Genomic DNA, 20,241 nt, shown 5'->3' with positions numbered 1-20,241 from the left:
AGCGCGCGAGTATCCTAGGTGCTTTGGCCTTCTACACTGAACAAAATTAAAAACGCACTTCTGTCCAGTTTTTTCTGAGCGGACCTCAAAGATCTAAGGCGGTTTATATACAGTTAAGGTTCATTTCTCTCAAATCTTTGTTAGTGAGCAATTCTCCTTTGACGAGATGTGCCACACCTGTGACCTGGATGGATTATCAAAATGCCGATTTGACATTGCACATGTGTGCCTTGGGCTGGCCATGCTAAAATGTGCAGTTCTACTTTCTGGGGGGGTGGGGGGGGATCTATATATAAAAAAAAAAAAAAAAAATCTGTGTTAGGGTTAATCCGTGGATTGGACACTTCTCCAAAGTGCCAGAAAGAGAGTATTCGTTAACTGTAGGTATGATAAGAGACCACATCTGGTACTGGTTTTGACCCCTTCCAATAAAGGGAAACTGCCCTTTATAGAATGGCCAGCCTAAATCACACCTGCGCAATAATTGTGCCATCTAATATAAAGACCATTGATGCCACACCTGTGGATGGTGTCACAGCAAACGTCAAGTACTCACTAGCGCAGGTTTGTTCCTTGCCTTAAAACCCTTACCTAGTTATACAACACTCAAATCAAGGTCACATTAAAGCTTTATTAGATTAAAAAATACAAACTTTACAATCACATTTAGACCTATACAACTTGTTTTTTCTTTTAAAGCGTGGTGGGTATGTACCTGCTACAAAGTGTTATCCCCCACCCTATATAACAAACGGTTTTGCCAGAAAACTGGAATTTTCTAGTCCAGGGCATAACGTCAAGAGCAGGGTGCGTTCTGGTTGGTGCGTAAAACCGAGACGCGTCCCTGGCTATGGAAGTTTCTGGTGTCATCCAAAAGGTGCGCGGGACAGAAAGGACTTCATAAGAACGGCTCTCTGGATAACGTTGTGCCAGTAGCCTCTCTGGATCAGTCCGGTTATCAGGACCAACTGAGGAGAGAGGCTGCTACTGCCAGCGGGAGCAGCACAGCGGGAGGCGTCGGTCCGCGCGCAGCCGTTCCATGGGTGGTCGTGTTGGAGGTGGTCGTCGGTGTGGTGGCCTGTGAGAGTAAATATGGTGCAAAATGGGAAATTGTAGAATACAAGAACATAATCTGCATTGAGGTTAAAAATTTGAAGAAAAAAAAAAAAACATACACTGATCTCCAAGCGGCATGCACCACCTGCAATTACAAAAGCAATATTTTACAACATGTAGACAAGACTAACTACACCCACTATGCAACTCACCGTGGAAACCAGACTCTCAGCAACGGGTTTTAAAAATGTTCAGAATTATACAAATTTGAGATCTAGTTCTCGCATGTCAAAACTGATACCCATTAACTTCTATTCATAATTCTTGTACATTACCTAATCCATCCCTTATAATTTTGAAAGCCAATTTCATGTTTAGCTTAGTCTATTACCTACAGTTCTACGAGACGGACCACCTGAGACAGAGCTCGTCAGGAAGCAGGGAGAAAGTTTTACAACTTCAGCCCCAAAACGTGTTGCTATTCCATCAAAGACTAAACAGATAACACACCGAAGAGAGCCAACACTAACCTGTGTTGAGATAGATGGGGAGCGACCAGAAGAGCAACAAGGTAAGCTACAAACATCTTCTTCATCTTGGCGTGGAGTGGGAACACAGCTGCTCTGCTCTGGTCCTCAGTTAGTCTCCGATGAATGAAAGAGGAGATGCTCGTGCCTTTTATACCCCTGTGACTCATCAGCCAATCTATACCACCTGCGGAGCCCTGTCGCGCTGCGTTCAGGTGTTGTCGGGAAGTTAAGGTACTACATTAGCAAATCAAGCGCACGTGAACGACTCTGATTTTTCAAAGTCCAGTTATCAACAAGCTTCTTGTCGTCAACTTTCGCGCTAAAATTGATAATAGCCTTTTCATTTGATAACGTTTTCATATCAAAAAGGCTCCTGTTGGTCAGCAGACTGTCCAAACCGGTGAGCTACAGTTCACCGAAACACAGTACGAAATTAGTTGCACAATCACAGAATAGTCTGTTTATTTATTTAACAATGAAAATGTTTGTATGAAATATTCTGCGGCCTGTGAGTATGATTTTTGCTTAAGACTGCAGTTGTAGTCATTGGGGCCACTGGATGGTAGCCCACTGAAAATATTCTAAACACACGAGAGAAGTCAAACCTACTAGTGTCAAGACGGACACCACAGCTTTAGCAAAATTCCGGTTAGACCTTCAAAATAAAATAATCAAACAAGACTGTTTCTTATATTCTGGTCAACCATGTGAGTGTTTATTATGAATGGAGATAATATCAACATAAGTAATAACATGATAATCAATAGAAAAATTGATGGAAAATTATAATACTTTACATTATATGCAGTATGACTCCAACTGAAGAATATAGAGTTCCCCATTGTAACCACTGAAGGGCAGCGGATACTCATTATTCTAAGAACTTAAGACATAAGTCAACTTCAGCACTAAGATGTATTAAATTGTAAATATGCATTAGTAGTAATCAGTGCTAATGTATTTGGGCATTGTAGTTCGTCACTTTGACCATTAGATGGCAGTCAAAGTTCAGATTGTCCAGCACTGTGACCAGGTCAAGATTAAGATGATGATATACGCATACTTCCGGTAAAACCTTCAAAGTAAAACATATATAAATAAATATATAATATACATCTATAAATAAATAAGTAGGCCTAACTATTCAATTTGCTTCACTTGAAGACAGATTGATGAATATCGTCCTCTTGTGTATGCAGTAATCGCTTGTACCCATAGAACAGTTTACGCTTGCACCACTGTCATGAATTCGACCTAATTTGATTTGCAAATTCCGTCCAAATGGGCCTCCGTAGTTGTCCCCTCTTCAATTTCTTCCGGAAGAAACAGCACTACACGAAGGGCGGAATATAACAACACGACACTGCGTACTGTCACAACTCAGAAACAACCAAACAGTTTTCAGTGTTTGTGGTTTTGCTTGGCCACAGAGCTACTTCGCCCCTCCATGCTGCTGTGCCGGGTTTCGGCAGTAAGCCAGACGCTAGCGAGATGGGGACGGAGGTCACACCGGGGAGGTGGCCTCCTCCACCGTGCTCTCTCCTTCAGCTCCACCCGCGGTGGGAGTTCAGGAGAAGGCAGCGCTCAGCCCGCCGAGGCAGCCCCTGCTCAGGGTTTGTACCGAGACTCAGTGCTCCTTCCCCGGACCGAGTTCCCAATGAAACTGACTGGACAGAAGCTGCTGGACCGAGAACTCCAGATACAGCAGGTACGACGAACGATAGAGGCCGAAATCATTAGTTCCCCCTGCTCGTTGACATCTGGACACGCTGGAACACATGACCTAACATCTTCATACTTTACATGTCTTTAGGTTTCATTCCTTAGATCGGCATGCATCAGATACTTCGAAAGGCTGTTATGAGTTAAAAGAAAGATAAGCTAAGATAAGGTAAAAAAAAGTAAAAATAGAGTAGTTTACTTTATTATTTAAAGTACGATACTGGCAATATTTCGATTTTTTTTTTTACAGTAATACTTTGACTACTGTGATTTCAACTGTAATACTTTGTGATTACTGTGATTTTTGTGATGTTGACAAGGTTGTAATGTAAACTTTACAGCATTCTGCTGTAAAAATCATATACAGTAGGCTAGTGTTACTGTGAAATCTAAAGTAAATAACTGTAGATTTTTACAGCCATTATTTACAGTGCATACATAAAGAAAATGCATATTTTCTTATTGACAAGCTGAACTATTCCAAAGTCTGAAACAATGCGAATATCAAGGGGTAACTGGTTCCAGAGTCTCCGGGCAGCAGCTGCAAATGCCTGATATCCGTTCTAGGTTATGCACACTGAAAATAATGTCTGACTGACAGATCACGGCTTAAATATAAACTTAGGTTTGGTTATACATACAGTAAATAAGTGATTTATCACCCACTATCTGCCTGTGTATACATATTTAGATTTGCACAGCTCAAAATGTACATTATCTTGATGTTTAAGCACTGTTACAGATGGCTCAATTTTAATAATATTTTTTTTTGTCTCATGAAAAATATAAATTTGTTCTACTTTTGCAGGAGTGTGGATTTGCAGATTTGTACTCCTGGCAAAGAGAGAGGAAGGCCAAGAAGGCGTTCTGCCTACATGATGGACCCCCGTATGCCAATGGAGACCCTCACGTAGGACATGCACTCAATAAGGTGATTAGTTAACAGTGTGCTTGTTGTGTTTTCATATTTTTTGTTGCTTTTATGGTGCTTTTATAAAGAATAATATTTATGACTTACTTTTTTTATTATTATCAGTTTATTTGTCAGGGACAATGCAGCGCACATTATTACATGCATAATTCTTACATTCGATGCCATAACAATATGTGTAGATGTGTTGCATGAAAATGTTCTAGCCAATAGGCTAATTTGCACCCCCAGTCCCTGGTCAGACCTTTCTAAAAAATAATCCAAATACAATTTTTAAAAGAACTACATAGTGTGAGTTACACAGCTATCTAGCAAGTACATTGTATACCAATATATTACATCATTTCACAAAGTTGAGACCACTTTACACAAACCAGCACATCACATAACAGCACAAACCCCAAGCACCCAGCTGCTTGCACCTGCTCACCTATACCCACCCCGATAGTGAGGGGCCTGGGCTGCCAAAGGTTCATCTCCTCTACCCAGACCCCGGGATGACCCCTGGGAGCCATGCGCAAACAGCCAGCTAGTGCTAGAGATAGATTATTTACGCATTTAAAAATAAGTTTAAGAAAAGAAAACCTAAGAAAGCTATCAACATTGAGAAGTGAGAAGTGAGAAATGAGATTCAGCCATTTCTGTACAATCAAACAGTGGTGCCACATTGTTGGTTTCTGATCCTTTAAATTCAGTGCTTGTCTGTATAAGGATATGATGGGTTTGACTGTTGTCCGGCCCCATTGTGGCCCCATACAGTAACACAGTAAGATAAGTGAAAAGAGTTGGCTGCCATCGACACTTTCAGTATGATTTAGCCACTGCTGTAAAGTCCCCTTACTCTGACATCTCTCCATTAGTGCGTGTATAGGTACTGAGCATGTGTGTGTAATTCAGGCCTGTGTGTAACTTGTGTAAAAGCAACAGATTGGAAATTGTAATTTCCCCTTGTGGGATTAATAAAGTGTACATTATTATTATTATTATTATTATTATTATTATTATTATTATTATTAAGTTCTAAGCTTTCTGATGCTTTTCTGATAGCTACGACGGCTCAAACAACTCAAACACTGCCAAAATGAACATTCAATTCACTGTTTGGTCCAGATCCTGAAAGATATCCGTAACCGTTTTGAGATGCTGAGGGGGCGGCAGGTCCACTACATCCCAGGATGGGACTGCCATGGTCTGCCCATCGAGCTGAAGGCTCTGGGGGAGATGGGGACGAGCGGCCTCGGTCCCCTGCAGATCCGACAGAAAGGTAACGAGGGTCAGAAACTGGATGAACATGTCCGTTATTAGATTTGCACCTGCGGTAATGTTTTCATTCCATTCAGCGCGGGAGTTTGCAGACGGGGCCATAGCTCGTCAGAAGGCTGCTTTCCAGCGCTGGGGGTTGATGGCTGACTGGGACCAGTGCTACTACACGTATGATGGAGCCTATGAGGCTGCTCAGCTGAAAGTCTTTCAAGAGATGCACAGCAAGGTGGGCAATGATGTGCTGTTCAGCAAACCTATGTTGGCAATAGTAAAATAAGTAGCTATTGCAACAATAGGCTCGTTCAAGATGAGCCAGGTCGGAGCAGAATCGATCACCGGCGATTGTCGCCCGTTGCATGCCGGGTAGATTTGTGTCCGACTTGATCCCGACCTGCTCTGACGTCATGCACACGTGGGCAACGATAATCTCACAAGAGCAAGATGGCCGCGGGTTTGAGACAAAGGCTGCGCAGTTGCTTTTCACCGACTGCAAGACCCAGGCGGACCCGGAGCATGCTGGGAAATGCCGGCCTCTCAACTGATCCAACAGTTGTTTGGTTCAGAATCGACTCAACGTTAGGACGTTTTAAATACACTTTTTATTGTTTTTGAACCAGAGGGATTTTAACTGCCATATTTCTGATTTAAAGGCTTATTCTGTACAAACATGCTGTGGGGCTGATAGTGACGTTAAGAAACCAGAGACTTAATCCGTTCAGATCACATACAGTCTGTTGTTTATTAACAGATCGCATGTAGAGCATTTTGACAGCTGCTCTGTCTTAATAGAAACAACTGGAGACTGTGTACAAGCTGATGTGTGTCTGATAACATTTTTATTAAATTGGAATTGGACCACAGTGTTTTTGTCGCTTCCTGTTCCGCCCGAAGGCTGCTGGAAACGGCTGGAAACTGTCCAACTTGAGAGCGGAAAGCAACAGAAACTTACAGTAGCACAGGAATGGGATTTGGATTTTGTTGAGTTCATTTTAATATCATATATCTTTGGGTTCTTCAGGGGTTCATCTACCAGGACTACAAGCCAGTCTTCTGGTCTCCTTCATCAAGGTACTGAGTTAGTATGCTAATGCAGAGGTGGCTGCATAGATGCATCACTATGTTAATCTATTTTATTCTATATCAACATATGTTAACTGCTTTTGCTCCTGTTGTGTCCTTTATTGTTGTCTCTGTGTCTCTATAGAACGGCCTTAGCAGAGGCAGAGTTGGAGTACAACCCTGAGCATGTGAGCAGAGCCATCTATGCCACATTCCCCCTGAGCACACTGCCACCGGGAATAGCCTCAGAAGGTAATACAAATGTGCACTCACACATACAGGTAATTGAGGTTTTAAACATCTCTGTGCCAGCTGTGGCCGGAGCCATTATGTTTTTGAGGATGTACATGTATAATGTACATGTATGTTTCACAAAGCCTTTGACTACATAGACATGGATGTAAACTGCAACTTGACTAGTTTGCGGAGGCGTACAACTGTTAGGCAGTAATTCTATTTAGAAAATATTACACTTCTGACCAGGTGCAAAATCTAATAACAGTGCATGGGTGTATTGTTTGTGTACCTCAACAGGTTTGAAAGGTGTCTCTGTGCTGGTGTGGACCACCCAGCCCTGGACCATTCCCGCCAACCAGGCCGTCTGCTACATGCCCAAAGCCCAGTAAGTGTCTCTGCAGACATGGCTCAGCTCTCATTAATCTACGCTGTACCTGAGGATTACTAGGAGCTAGGTGGGGCAACAGCACAGTCTTCTTGTTTTGTGTTGTAAAGCACTTGGCAAATTGCCTGATTGCTCTACAGAGTCTGACCAACACTAGGTTTCTTAAGCCGATGCCCACGTCGATATTTAAGAGTTAAAAATTCCAATTAAAAAAAAAAAAAAAAAACTTTGTTTGTCTTACATTAAAGGACATGTTAAAAAAAATCACGTCTGTCTGTAAACCATTGTCAGATTTTTGGTCTTAAGCTTTCATCGGGAAATGTCTTTATTCTAAAAAAAAAGAAGAAAAAAAAAGGCCAGTGATAAAACGTTTGACTAACAATACAGATTATGTCTGTGATACGAATGTGATGTGGTACCAAATGTAGTAAAGGCAAGCGCCTTGTTTTCTGTTTGCAGGTACTCTGTGCTGAAGAGGGCAGACAACTCTCAGCTGCTGTTGGTGGCCACTGAGCGCACAGCCAGCGTGGCAGCGCTGCTGGGCACAGAGTTGGATAGCATAGCCACCTTTACAGGTCTCACACACACACACACACACACACACACACACACACACACACACACACACACACACACACACACAGAGAGAGAGGAGAGAGGTGTCTTGTCAGTTACAAACGTAACCATGCTCATATCCCCTGTCCTTCTGTACCAAGGCTCCCAACTTGAGGGTGGAGTCTGCAAACATCCCACAATTCCTGACAAGGAAGTGCTTCTATTGCCGGCCAATCATGTGACTATGGCAAAAGGAACAGGATTGGTCCACACAGCGCCAGCTCATGGCATGGAGGATTACAGCGTGGCTTCACAGTTTAAACTGTCAGTGGTATGTTACAGTTTTTCCTTTTTTTCTTTCAAAATGTCAACCTTTCCTGAAATTGTTTCCTGAAAGTGGTTTTAGCGCCATGCAAGTAGACGACATCTGTGATAAGGGATTAATTGTTTTAGTCATTTAGCAAGTAAAAAAGGTGAGATATGGCTGACGTGATGCGGATAAGTACGCTTTGTGTTGCAGTGTAACTGTTTGCATGTTTTTCTTCTACCAAAGGAGTGTATGGTGGATGAGGACGGCAAGTTCACTGAACTGGCCGGCCCTGAGCTACAGAATCTGTCTGTTATGAGTGAAGGCACTGACAAAGGTACAGCATAATATATGACACAATAAGATACTTACTTAGCCCATGTGGATGTGTAAGTGCACCCGGTGTTTTTCAAACCATTCTGCGTTTTTTTGTTTTCCTTTCATGTTTGTGTATGTGGATTGACCTGTTTTAGTGATCTGCATGCTGAAGGAGTCTGGGGCTCTAGTGAAGGAGGAGCAGTGTGTCCACAGCTACCCGTATGACTGGAGGACGAAGCAGCCTGTCGTCATCAGGCCCAGCAAACAATGGTTTATCAACACGGCGTCACTTAAAGATAAGGCCAAGGTAAAACTAGAAGACTTTTTTTTGTCATTTACATTTTTTATTATTATTATTATTATTATTGGTAATGCTCTACACACACATATATACAGTGGATTGCATAAGTTTACACACCCATGCTAAAGTTAATTTAAAAAGAGAAATTAAAAAAATCCCACCTTTTATGGACACCAGATTTCTTTGTGAACGAATAATGTATTGTAAATAAATAAATGTTCTTTGTTAAAATACAGGGGGCATGACCCCTATGTTAAATTCCCATAGAGGCAGGCAGATTTTTATTTTTAAGGCCAGTTATGTTATGGATCCAGGATACTAAAGCATCTTGACAAAGTTCCCTTGGCCTTTGGAATTAAACCAACCCCACACACCCTTCACCTTACCTAGAGATTGGCATGGTGTTATTTCAGTTAGCTTAATGGCTGGATTGCTTTGCATTGACAGATGATCTTATGGAGAGTTACCCATGCCTAACATAATAATTGTGGGGATTCTGGCAGGGGTTGTCTGAGCCACCCTTCAAACCTTTTTAACACTGCCAGCTGGAAGACATGTTATGGTCAGACTAGTTTATGTTAAGCTCATATTTTTATTTGACAGGGGACAAATATAATCCGTTTCTTGTGCACATAAGGTGTTTCCAGGAAAGAATGTGGTTTATGTTTCAAGTGAGGGACTTTCTTCACATTATAGTTTGTTCCAAAGGCACAAATAACGTGTGTGTGTGTGTGTGTGTGTGTGTGTGTGTGTGTGTGTGTGTGTGTGTGGTGTGTGTTTGTGTGTGTGTGTGTGTGTGTGTGTGTGTGTGTGTGTGTGTGTGTGTCCAGGAGGCACTGCAGAAGGTGCGTGTTTTGCCTGAGTCGGCGAAGGGCAGCCTGTTGACCATGCTGGACAGGCGGACGTACTGGTGCATCTCCAGACAGCGAAGCTGGGGCGTCCCAATCCCAGTCTTCTACCACAGAGAGACTGGAGAGGCTCTCATCAACAAGTAAGCTGATACACACCACATGTGCAGACAAACTGCATCGTACACATGCTTGGATACACACACATACCACATGCCCACTTTTCTAACAAGTATATATTTTTTATTTAACTTTTAAGTATTTTATTTTTTTGTATTGCTGATTTTATTTCTTTGCAGTCATGACATGTTTTTGTTCGCGGTTCAACCACGTAAAGCAAGAAAAATGCTGTATAAATAAAGTTTATTACTAAACGTTCCTCCTGTTTCTGCAGTCACACAGTGTCCCATATAGCAACGCTCTTCAAAGAAAAGGGCAGTGACTGTTGGTGGGAGCTTCCTGTTGAGACTTTGCTGCCAGAAGCTGTTCTCAAGAAGGTCAGCATACTGTTTTTGTGTTAGTGTGCATGTGAGGGTGAAATTAAGTTAGGAACGAGTTGTGGGTTTGAACCTTAGACTGTATAATATTAATGGACAAAGCATCCGGTTCGCCGAAGTGCTGCAAATGCAGAAGTGCTTTAAACCTGCTTTCTATCTGAATTCCAGCAGGGGGAGACACGTGCGTTTGCAATAGGAAGTCGGTTTCTGTGGAAGTCAATGAGAAAGTTACTTCTCACTTGATTTATTACCTCAGTCAGTAAACATTTTCTTGATGAATTCATGGTCTTAATCGCTAGTTTTAAGTCTTCTGCAATACAGAAGGATGTTCATTTTTGAATAATGGTCTTGTTGATTTTAAAATCGGTGATATTATATTGATATTGTGATATGAGACTAGATATTGTCTTAGATTTTTGTACTATGGCATAAGTGGTGTCTTTTCCTGGTTTTAAAGGCTGCATTACAGTAAAGTGATGTCATTTTCTGAACTCACCAGACTGTTGTAACTGTTCTTTTATTTGCCTTTACCCACTTACTCATTATATCCACATTACTGATGATTATTTATCAAAAATCTCATTGTGTAAATATTTTGTGGAAACACCAATAGTCAACACTACAATATTGTTGCGGTATCGATATCAAGGTATTTGGTCAAAAATAGTGTGGTTTTTGATTTTCTCCATATCGCCCAGCCCTAATATCAACACTGAATAGAATTACTGAAAGTAATATGAAATAATTTATCTAATAACAACTCAAAAAACTATCTCCCAACTCTGCAGAACTGTGGCATTTTAACTGATAAAGCCACGGTACACTACATTCCCAGCCGGCTGACAAATACCCGGTTGGACATAGTGGAACAACTTCTAGCTAAAGATGGATGTTTTTGTCAGGAGTTTGAGTTCTTCTGCCCTTAGTTATAAACTAATCAATGTAGCGTTAAATGTGATTATTAATATGGTCATCAATTTTCTGTTGACCAACTACAGTCATTCATCCATTACCTTTTCCTTTGTGTGTGTCTCTATCAGAGTAAAGCAGGTCCAGTGACTGACTACGTTCGGGGAGAAGACGTCCTCGACATCTGGTTTGATAGTGGAGCTTCATGGGCTGCTGTACTGGAAGGTACATCTGAAGTTACTTCACTCTCTCCTGTTATGCATGTCATACTAAGTACAAATAGATTTAGTTAATTTTGCGGGAATCAGCATCAGTGAAAGACTGTAAATTCAGAGAAACCCTAACACTAATACACTATTACTTCCTTTTATTAATAATGGTATTTTCTTGTTGAAAACTAACGCCCATAGCTGCAAAATGCTTTAACTCTCATATCCTCTCGTCTCATCTTTCTCATCCAGTTTTCATAATCTACAACAACGTTGATATTTGTACACTGATGTGATGATGTTGCTCCTTCACACTGCTTTTTCTCCAATGACACTCATCAAGGTTGTTCTCCGAATAGCAGCAGTTAACACTCCAGCTTAGTTCAATGACTGCCAGCTTTCAAGATGCCTTTAATCACCTCTCCCTTCATTAGTTTTATTGTTGAGAAATCTACTTACACTTGACTTACACAGTCTACTAATTAAGTTGCTTTACAAAGTGTATTGTAATCAAAAGCAGTAGTTTGCTGACCAGAAAGCTGGATTAGAAGGCAGTGCGGCCTCAGCATACTATTACCAGGTGTCTGCAACGTAACATTAATAGAGTCAGTGAACTCATTTATATTGCAGATACACTGCCAGAGATAACCACCTTTTAAGGAACAGTTCACCCCAAAACCACAAATACATATTTTTCCTCTTACCTGTAGTGTTATTTATCAATCTAGATAGTTTTGGTGCAATTTTTCCCAGTGTTGGCGAAATCGGCGGTAGAGATGTCTGCCTTCTATCAGATATAATAGAACTAGATGTTCAATTATATTCAAGAGAAGGCTGACATCTCTGTGGACGATATCTCCAACACTGGGCAACTCCCACAAAAACTATCCCGATTGATAAAATACTACAGGTGAGAGGAAAAATATGTATTTCGGGTTGAACTGTCCTTTTAACATAATCTTGCAGTAAGTCTTCAAACAGTACATACCAAAGTGTGCCAGTATGGGAAGAAAAACAATGTGTTTTATCTACAGCAGTAAACTGTTCCTCTCCAGAGGTTTGTCTAGTAGCCTTATAAAGAGGCAGGTTGTGAAAAATCACCTATTTTCTTTTCGCCATGCTAGTGGTGTGACTCTGTGGATGGCAAATAATAATGTGTTAAGGTTGGCCAGTCCATGACAAAATGATTTAGGTGAAGATGTATTTGCTTGTGAATCAGAACACAAGATCAAGTGACCTGCTGAGGTGGACCTGTTCATGTTGCTGTTGTGGTTGTGTTGTCATTTCCAGAGGAGATGGACAGAGACACTGAAGAGCCTGAGTCTCGTCTCAGCTGGCTCCCTGCTCCGCTTCGCAAGCCTCGGGTCACAGGTTATTTGATCACCTGCCTGTCGGCCAACACAGCTGCCTCTGTCGTCCAATGTCTTCGGCCCTCTCTGTTTGTCTGTTTCTCAGGCATTTTTACTCCTCTTATCAACGTTCTCTAATGACTTGCTTACATCTGTTTTGCCAGAAGAGCATCTCTCATCTTCACTCTACCACTGAACTACACAGCACCTCTCCAGTGTCTAAATACTGAAAAAATACATTCAGTCCCATTCAGTGAATTGATTAATACTCTTCATAGTGCATTTAAAAATGCTGTGAGGATTATTTATGTACCAAATGTGGAAGTAGGAGACTACAAGGAACTCAGACAGCACCTCAATTTTCTCCTCCACCTCTCTTTCTCTCTGTGGCAGTTTGTTTCTTTTTCCAGGAATGGCCCAAACTCTGCACTTCTTTACCATTAGTGTTTTCTGTGGATTGGTTCAGGAAAGAGATAGAAGAGGCTGAAAGTTCTTTGTGCCTGTGATGCCATGGCTGCAACAAGTGCCTTTCAGATTGCTGTCTATCTTAAAATAGATGGTTACAATGTACTTGAAGGTATCTACATAAGAGTGACATGACACTGTCAAGAACGTGTTATAAACATTATAAACAAGTCATAAAAGGTTTATGACATAACGCTTCTTTTTTAGTAAGTGTCATTTGGTTTTGTCGTGACAAGTTAGGGTTAGGGTTCATGTGTCACGACTGTGTCATATGTTCAAGACGGTGTCTTGTCACTGTTATGTACAGTATGTCAAGTAAAGTGTTACCGAAATAGATGAAACAGGCTATTTGGACAAGGCATGTTTGAGTCTACACACTAACACTGGCTGGTCTCTCTAGATATTTCTCTCCTCTGGAACGATCTTCACATGCACTAACCATTTTGTTTACCTAATATTTTAGAGGCATGAGCTTTAAAACTATTCACCTCTCTTTTTCTGCAACTTGCTCTCCTCCAGAGTCAGACTCCAGGGCAGATGCGTATGTGGAAGGGAAGGACCAGATTGGAGGCTGGTTTCAGTCCTCGCTGCTCACCAGCATAGCCGTCAGGAACAAAGCGCCTTACAAGTGAGTGACCTATCCACTTGCTGTTTGCTATATCTAAATTACAGCAAATCACTGTTAATACATTTACCAGAGACATAGAAATAAATTAGACTGAATTGTATCTTACATTAAATTACCAATGACTGCAGTGTAGGGGATACACATTTTAAGAACACAAAAAGTTTGTGATTGGTCATAGATAGTGACACTTGTTAGAAGTAAAACTACCCTTGCAATAGTTACACTTTGTTTCCCTGTAGTTGGTAGCACAGGCTACAGCAGCGGCGGAGTGATAGGCAACCGAGAAAGCCGGTTCTACTAGCTAGGTGTCCCGACTACTAACAGGAGCAAAGTAAAATTCCGCCGTTGCTGAGAATATAGTCCCTCAAAATGTAATGCGATCATTCAGATCTACATCTAGTTTGGCATTTTATTTTATAAGTACACCAAATACTGTGGAGTGGGTAAAACTGTTTTTAATGGAAGGCTGGCAGATGCTGTTGACTTGCGCTAGCCTAGCACCAGTGAACTCTGCAACTGGAAGGAAGAACTGGATGAAAAGTGTTAAACTCTCTCCACTGATAAAAAACACACTGGCTAACTTGAAAATAAGCTCTTATGTCCAAAATTCTGAACCACCCTTTAATGACAGTAATGTTACAATTTTTTTGAGATTCTAGTTTTTTGATGTTTTAAGAGCTACTCCAACAATTTTCTGTTAATGCACTTTTTTTAAGTTGGGGCACTCACAAGAGACAATGAAAAAAAAAAAGAATAGGTGTAATTGAAGGTGGAAGGATTGACATTATGACTTTTGGTTTTTAATATGGGTCAAACTCCAACACTTCATCCTACATTTCCCATAATTGTTTGTATGCTGATTCAGCAGCACTTCAATGTACTGTACTATGACTTTTTATCACTTTTTTTTTTACAAAATACTATACTATGACTCCTTTTGACATACTATTCTATTTTTTTATCACTTTTTTTGACAAACTATACAATTACTTTTTTGACAGACATACCATACTATGACTTTTTCATAACTTTTTTTTTTTTACATACTATACTGTGACTTTTTTCAATATATTTTAACCTTTATTTCTTTAGGGAAGGTTCACTGAGAGGCAGCCTCTCTTTTGCAGTAACGCCCTAATTACATTCACATACTATATATACTATGACTATTTTTTGATGTACTTCCTTTTCGTTTGGAATATGCATGTTCTTCCAGACTTATTTGACATACTATACTCTGACTTTTTTATGACTTTTTTCGACATACTATACTATGACTTTTTTTTTTTTTTTTACATACTCCAACACATGCAAATATCAACTAAAACCTCTTTTTTTGGGCCAACATCATTTTTTATCATTGAAAAACGTCAGTCGTACTAGTCTCTCTTGCCTTATTTAAATATTTCTGATATACGATATCTGTTGTATGTTTGTGTGTAGGTCTCTGGTGGTGCATGGCTTTGCAGTCAGTGAGACAGGAGAGAAGATGTCCAAGTCTCTAGGAAACGTTGTGGATCCTCACACAGTCATTAATGGAGGGAAGGTAAGGTCAGAGGAGACATGATGAACCCTGCGGCGAATTGTCAGGTAGCTTTTTATTCTGCTCTGAAAGGACCCTAAGTAAGGCGTAGCTAACTTTGTTTAAAGACTCCATTTGCTTTAGAAGCTTAAGCTATTCCAATTTTGAATACTGACCATCCTAACCACAATTAAATATGAATCACGTTTTGTTTCTCCTACACACTTTCTCACATGTGCCGTCCTTTTCAGGACGCCACAATGCCACCCTACGGGGCAGATGTGCTACGGTGGTGGGTGGCTGAGTCAAACGTCTTCTCTGAGGTTCAGATCGGACCCACTGCACTCAACTCCGCCAGAGACAGCATCGGCAAGGTACCAGTGCAGTAAGGACGTAGTACAAGTGACATGACTATTTTCTACAAATGATCCTCACTGCTTTCACACTCTGTTTTTACGTCTCTCCCAGCTAAGGAACACTCTGAAGTTCCTGCTTGGCAACCTGCACGGTTTTGACCCACGTGTGCAGGCTGTGGACCCCAAAGAGATGCATTACATTGATCAGTACATGTTGCACCTGCTCCGCGAGTACAGCATCAAGGTGTGTTTTGGTGTAGAACTGGTTCATCTCAGTCTAAGCAGCATCAGCTGCTGGTTGAAAGAAAGCCACTGAAGTGTGTATGTGTCTGCAGGTGACGGACGCCTACAGTGAGTTTGATGCGGGCAGGGCCATCCGTGTCCTCCAAGCCTTCATCACCAGAGACCTCTCCAGCTTTTATTTCAGCATCATCAAAGACAGGTAAAGGCTTGCTACAATAAACAAACCATGTTTGGTTTAGCTGTGCTTGTATTCTTCCATTGGCATCACCTTTTTGTTTTTTAAACTCCCACATCACTTTGTCCTTCTTTGTCCCTCCCTCTATCTATATCTTTATGTCTGCTTCTTTCAATCAGATTGTACTGTGATCCGGAGGACTCTTTGGGCAGAAGATCATGTCAGACCGTTTTAGAGGAAATTCTGGATGGAGTGACCAGATCAATAGCTCCCATCCTGCCACATCTAGCCGAAGAGGTCTACCTACACGCACCAGGGCATGACGGTATGTGTCTGTTGGTTTGTTTTGTGAAGCTATTGCCATTTAATTGCATGGGTTTTCAACCACACAGTCTCTGTATATATATTTTTTATAAATGCAGTATGTGTTTGCTTGCTAAGTATTCACTAGCTCTAATTGTTTCTGCAGAAAAAGAGACATTGTTTAAAAGTGGCTGGATCAAAAGCAGCTCTGTGTGGCGGCGTCCAGGATTGGAGGAAGCAGTTGAAGGAGCCTGTGCCATCAGGGACTCCTTCCTGTCGTCCATTCCAGGCAAAAATGCAGCTCAGTACGACCTCACCATTGCCATTGAACCAGGCTTGCTGTTTGAACTCATGGAGGTAAATCAAATGGTGTTGGCAAATCACTATACAGGGTTTCCCCTACCATTAAAAGGCGTAGCACCCAAGCCACCACCTAAATGGAATGAATGTAAAATCCATGGGAGCATCCAAACAAACAAACTTTAAATGACTTTTCTTAGATCTAATGATTGTAGATGGTCCCCAGTTATTTATTCATTTTCTGCTCTAGACAACGTTTTAGACACAGATATGGTAATAATAATGGTCCAAAAATGATGTTAAATTTTTTTATTGAAAACCTAATATTTTCTTTAGTGAGGACCCCTTAACCCTCTGTTGAATACTTGCACCTAAATCTTCCACAAACCTAGAAAAACATTGCTTATAACAAATGACCTTATATTTGTATAAATTCATATGTACAAATGCTAAGGCAATCCACCGTGCCTTGAAATGACTGATGAATTGTTAAACTCTTTTTTACTTATTCCAGAGTTCCAGAGTGCTAAAATCATGCACACATAATATTGAATATTATATATAATGTTTTATAAGATGATATGATAGAAATGGGCTAACTAAATGGGTCTGCAATGGGTTGTTGATAAATTATCTGACATTTACTGTATCGTGGTTTAAGAGGTGTGACAATTTGCACTGGTAATGTAACACATGTATACATTACTATCAATATATAATAAATAGAAAAGTACAAATATATAAAATATGCTGCACTCATGTATCAAAGGAATTGCAGAAATACAAACTCATACCGTTCTGTACTTTCTCCCAGTCTCTACAAGATGAAGCCACCTCCACCTCCTCCCAGCTGGCTGAGCTGATGATGGTAGCGCGGGTCAGCCTGACCAGTGAGCTCCCCCGTGACCTGCCCCCAGACGCCCTGCTGAGCCACGGCACCTTCCTCATCAACCTGGAGGGTGAGGAATGTTTACACTAAGATAGTGATGTAATGTTGCAGTATCCTTTATCCCAGCAGACATTTCCATCTGTCAAACACAGGTGTCTCTAAGAACATTGCCAGTGTCAGGGTCCTGTGCCCACTATGTCATCAAAGTGGTACCTAAATGCACTGGAGCCATTGTTAACGCTATTATTTACCCTTGGGGCATGTATCACATTGCAAGATTAACGGGTTAGCCAGCAATCTTTGGGTTTCTGGTATCATCAAGCTGGCTCCTTTTAGTGGCGTGCATCACCATGGTAACCTACGCTGTATGTTTAACCTGCAGGTTAACTTCAGAGGATTAGATCAAAACCGGCAACAGCCCTGCCCAGTATAATTATTCAGAGATAGAGAAAACGCACTATGGTATATACTATTATGGACAAAAAGTGACTCAGCAATGACTTTGAAAATACTTAATATGTGTGTATGTATCTGTCCTGTCAGGTGGTGTTATCAAAGAGGACAGTGCCTACAGTATAGCAGCAGTTCCCACCTCTGGTGCCCGGTGCCCGCGCTGCCGTCGCTACACTGCAGATTCAGCAGACTGTCTGTGCCCGCGTTGCCAAACTGTCGTCTCACAGGGTAACTGACAGGCCACACGTGCTGTCACTGTGACGACCATCAAACATCATCTTGGCTGTGTTATTTCTCTGCTCTGGGTGAAGTTCCTCGAAAGCTGAATAGAGACCAGGATTTACAATCCCTGTCGCCATCACCTGAGAAATGTAAAACTGAATCCAAATCAGCTGCTGCTTCACTCTGTTTTTTTTTCATTTATTTGACTGTCAGTTAAAAGAACCTGCAGCTTGGCACATGGTTGGCTTTGGGAAAGAACGGCCTAATAGCAGATACCAATGCATACTTCACTAAATTTGCTTCAGGCTTCACTGTTGTATGCACTCCCACTTTCCTAGAACAGCAGGTGTGAACTCTAAAACCAAAATGTCTAAGTCGGCCTTGGTCACTTTGCTGTGGCATGAATGTGGAGCTCATACATTTGATGTTGTACCACCAAACAATCTGATGAAGCATGAGCAAGACTGTGTACTTTATGTTTAGTTGGGAATTGAAGATATTGACTTGTTCTTTCAGTCTAGAAGGAATGCCTTTCAGGGGGCTTGTCAGTTGTTTTTTTTAAATGTGTAACTACATGGAAAAGAAATTCATTACAATGAGTGTCACTATGTGACAACAGTAGAGAATTTATATTGGGTGTGGATTTCTTGTGATCGTTTACCTTTGTATAATAAATCCTGTTCCCTGTAAACTTTCCCATAAAGTTGAAGGTGTATAAAAAAATGTAATAAATTATAAATAAATGGAGTTTTAGCTCTAAACATATGAGCGTCTGCTGAATTAATCAAGAAGCCAAAAACAAGTCATCATCTCAACATAAACATCTAAGCTTTTGAGAAACATCTTTATGGAGCAGCTGGTGTAGAATAAGATGTGTACAGGCACAGCTAGTCCAGTACTGTCTGCATTCATAAATAAAAAATAAGGTCTATATGATTTATGTCTTGACTATTAGAGGAAAAGAGGAAGGAGAAATGTCAAACATCTCCATGACATTGACGAAAGAGAGGCCCTTTATCATCTTTCTCTTTGTTGACCGTGTCAAACGTTGCATGTGATTACACTTCTGAAGTAGTAAATTCACCAGCAGAACTTTCCTTTTTTTCTTTTTCTATATTAAGACTTTTTTGACGTATTATAGATACTGATTTTACTGACTTTTTTTCAAGTAAGTACTATGACTTTTATGACATACTATACTATGACTTTTTCTTTTTACTTTTTTGACGTACTATACTATGAATTTTATGACATGCTATACCATGACTTTTTATAACATACTATACTATAACTTTTAATGACATTCTAAACTATGAGTTTTTATGACGTACTGTATTATGACTTTTCTTGACATGCTATGTAATGATTTTTAATGTACTATACTATGAATGTTTCAACACACTATGTTATAACTTTTTTTCCGACATTGTATATGCAGTACATACTGATTACACTGACTTTTTTCAAGTAAGTACAATGACTTTTTTCAAGAAACTATGCTATGACTTTTTTTGAAAGTTTTTGACATACTATACTATGACTTTTTTTTAAAAAGTTTGACATACATACATACTAAGAACATACTGTACTATGACTTTGACGTTTTTATGGCTTTTTTCATTGTACTATACTATGACATTTGTTGACATACTGGCCCTTGCCATTTTGTGTACTTTTTTCAACGTACTATGCTATGGCTTTTTCCAACAGAGTATACACTTACTTTTTTTCAGCATACTTTACTATGACTTTTTTACGTATTATACTATGACGTTTTATGACATACCATACTATGACTTTTTTTCTGACTTTGTCAACATACTATACTGTATGCTGTACTTTGACTTTTTTCAACCTACTACACTATGATTTATTACCACTTTTTTCAACATACCATACTATAACTTTTTTACATGCTATACTATGACTTTTTTTTAAACCTTTTTTGACGTACTTTTTTCGTCATACTGTACTGTCTTTTTTTAGTATGACTAGTAAGTCATTGTCACAGTCATTTCGACATATTATACTATGACTTTTTTCAAGACTTTTTTTGACGTACAATACTATGACGTTTTTTGACATACTATACTATGACTTTTTATAACTTTTTTCAACACACTACACTATGGCTTTTTTCACTTTATTGATACACTATACTATAGTACTACTACTATACTAAATCCAGCTGACACGCCCTCTGTGGTAG

At 40.3% G+C, this 20,241-nt stretch overlaps 1 protein-coding gene and 2 long non-coding RNA genes across 5 annotated transcripts in view; 1 reads left to right on the top strand and 2 right to left on the bottom strand.

Moving 5' to 3' along the window:
- Window positions 1-222: 222 nt before the first annotated feature.
- LOC116669826 (uncharacterized) lies at window positions 223-14,175 on the bottom strand. Its single transcript, XR_004326864.1, has 3 exons — window positions 14,003-14,175; window positions 12,170-12,174; window positions 223-235 (listed from the first exon to the last, which is right to left on the bottom strand). It is a non-coding gene; the product is annotated as an uncharacterized LOC116669826 (long non-coding RNA).
- iars2 (isoleucyl-tRNA synthetase 2, mitochondrial) overlaps window positions 2,880-20,241 on the top strand; it is a 54,326-nt gene continuing 36,964 nt past the window's right edge. Inside the window, exons 1-23 of one of the 3 annotated variants that reach the window (XM_032499885.1) lie at window positions 2,880-3,294; window positions 4,117-4,239; window positions 5,350-5,503; window positions 5,580-5,728; window positions 6,521-6,570; window positions 6,707-6,813; window positions 7,096-7,183; window positions 7,643-7,758; window positions 7,900-8,069; window positions 8,292-8,382; window positions 8,519-8,670; window positions 9,495-9,655; window positions 9,907-10,009; window positions 11,050-11,143; window positions 12,418-12,498; window positions 13,461-13,569; window positions 15,013-15,115; window positions 15,343-15,465; window positions 15,560-15,691; window positions 15,783-15,889; window positions 16,045-16,190; window positions 16,335-16,525; window positions 17,283-17,427. In XM_032499885.1, coding sequence (XP_032355776.1) covers window positions 3,034-3,294; window positions 4,117-4,239; window positions 5,350-5,503; window positions 5,580-5,728; window positions 6,521-6,570; window positions 6,707-6,813; window positions 7,096-7,183; window positions 7,643-7,758; window positions 7,900-8,069; window positions 8,292-8,382; window positions 8,519-8,670; window positions 9,495-9,655; window positions 9,907-10,009; window positions 11,050-11,143; window positions 12,418-12,498; window positions 13,461-13,569; window positions 15,013-15,115; window positions 15,343-15,465; window positions 15,560-15,691; window positions 15,783-15,889; window positions 16,045-16,190; window positions 16,335-16,525; window positions 17,283-17,427 — 2,956 coding nt within the window. In that variant the 5' untranslated portion in view covers window positions 2,880-3,033. Of the gene's footprint in view, window positions 3,295-4,116; window positions 4,240-5,349; window positions 5,504-5,579; window positions 5,729-6,520; window positions 6,571-6,706; window positions 6,814-7,092; window positions 7,184-7,642; window positions 7,759-7,899; window positions 8,070-8,291; window positions 8,383-8,518; window positions 8,671-9,494; window positions 9,656-9,906; window positions 10,010-11,049; window positions 11,144-12,417; window positions 12,499-13,460; window positions 13,570-15,012; window positions 15,116-15,342; window positions 15,466-15,559; window positions 15,692-15,782; window positions 15,890-16,044; window positions 16,191-16,334; window positions 16,526-17,282; window positions 17,428-17,900; window positions 18,797-20,241 lie in introns of those variants that run through there. The other 2 variants (XM_032499886.1, XM_032499887.1) reach the window with 2 other exon arrangements.
- Window positions 2,994-3,448, bottom strand: LOC116669827 (uncharacterized). The gene is made up of 2 exons (XR_004326865.1): window positions 3,390-3,448; window positions 2,994-3,332 (listed from the first exon to the last, which is right to left on the bottom strand). It is a non-coding gene; the product is annotated as an uncharacterized LOC116669827 (long non-coding RNA).

Source organism: Etheostoma spectabile, chromosome 20 (assembly GCF_008692095.1).
Source record: "Etheostoma spectabile isolate EspeVRDwgs_2016 chromosome 20, UIUC_Espe_1.0, whole genome shotgun sequence".
In the NCBI taxonomy this organism is placed as follows: domain Eukaryota; kingdom Metazoa; phylum Chordata; class Actinopteri; order Perciformes; family Percidae; genus Etheostoma; species Etheostoma spectabile.
Note: the sequence above shows the minus strand (reverse complement) of the source record. Positions and strands in the feature narration are given on the sequence as shown.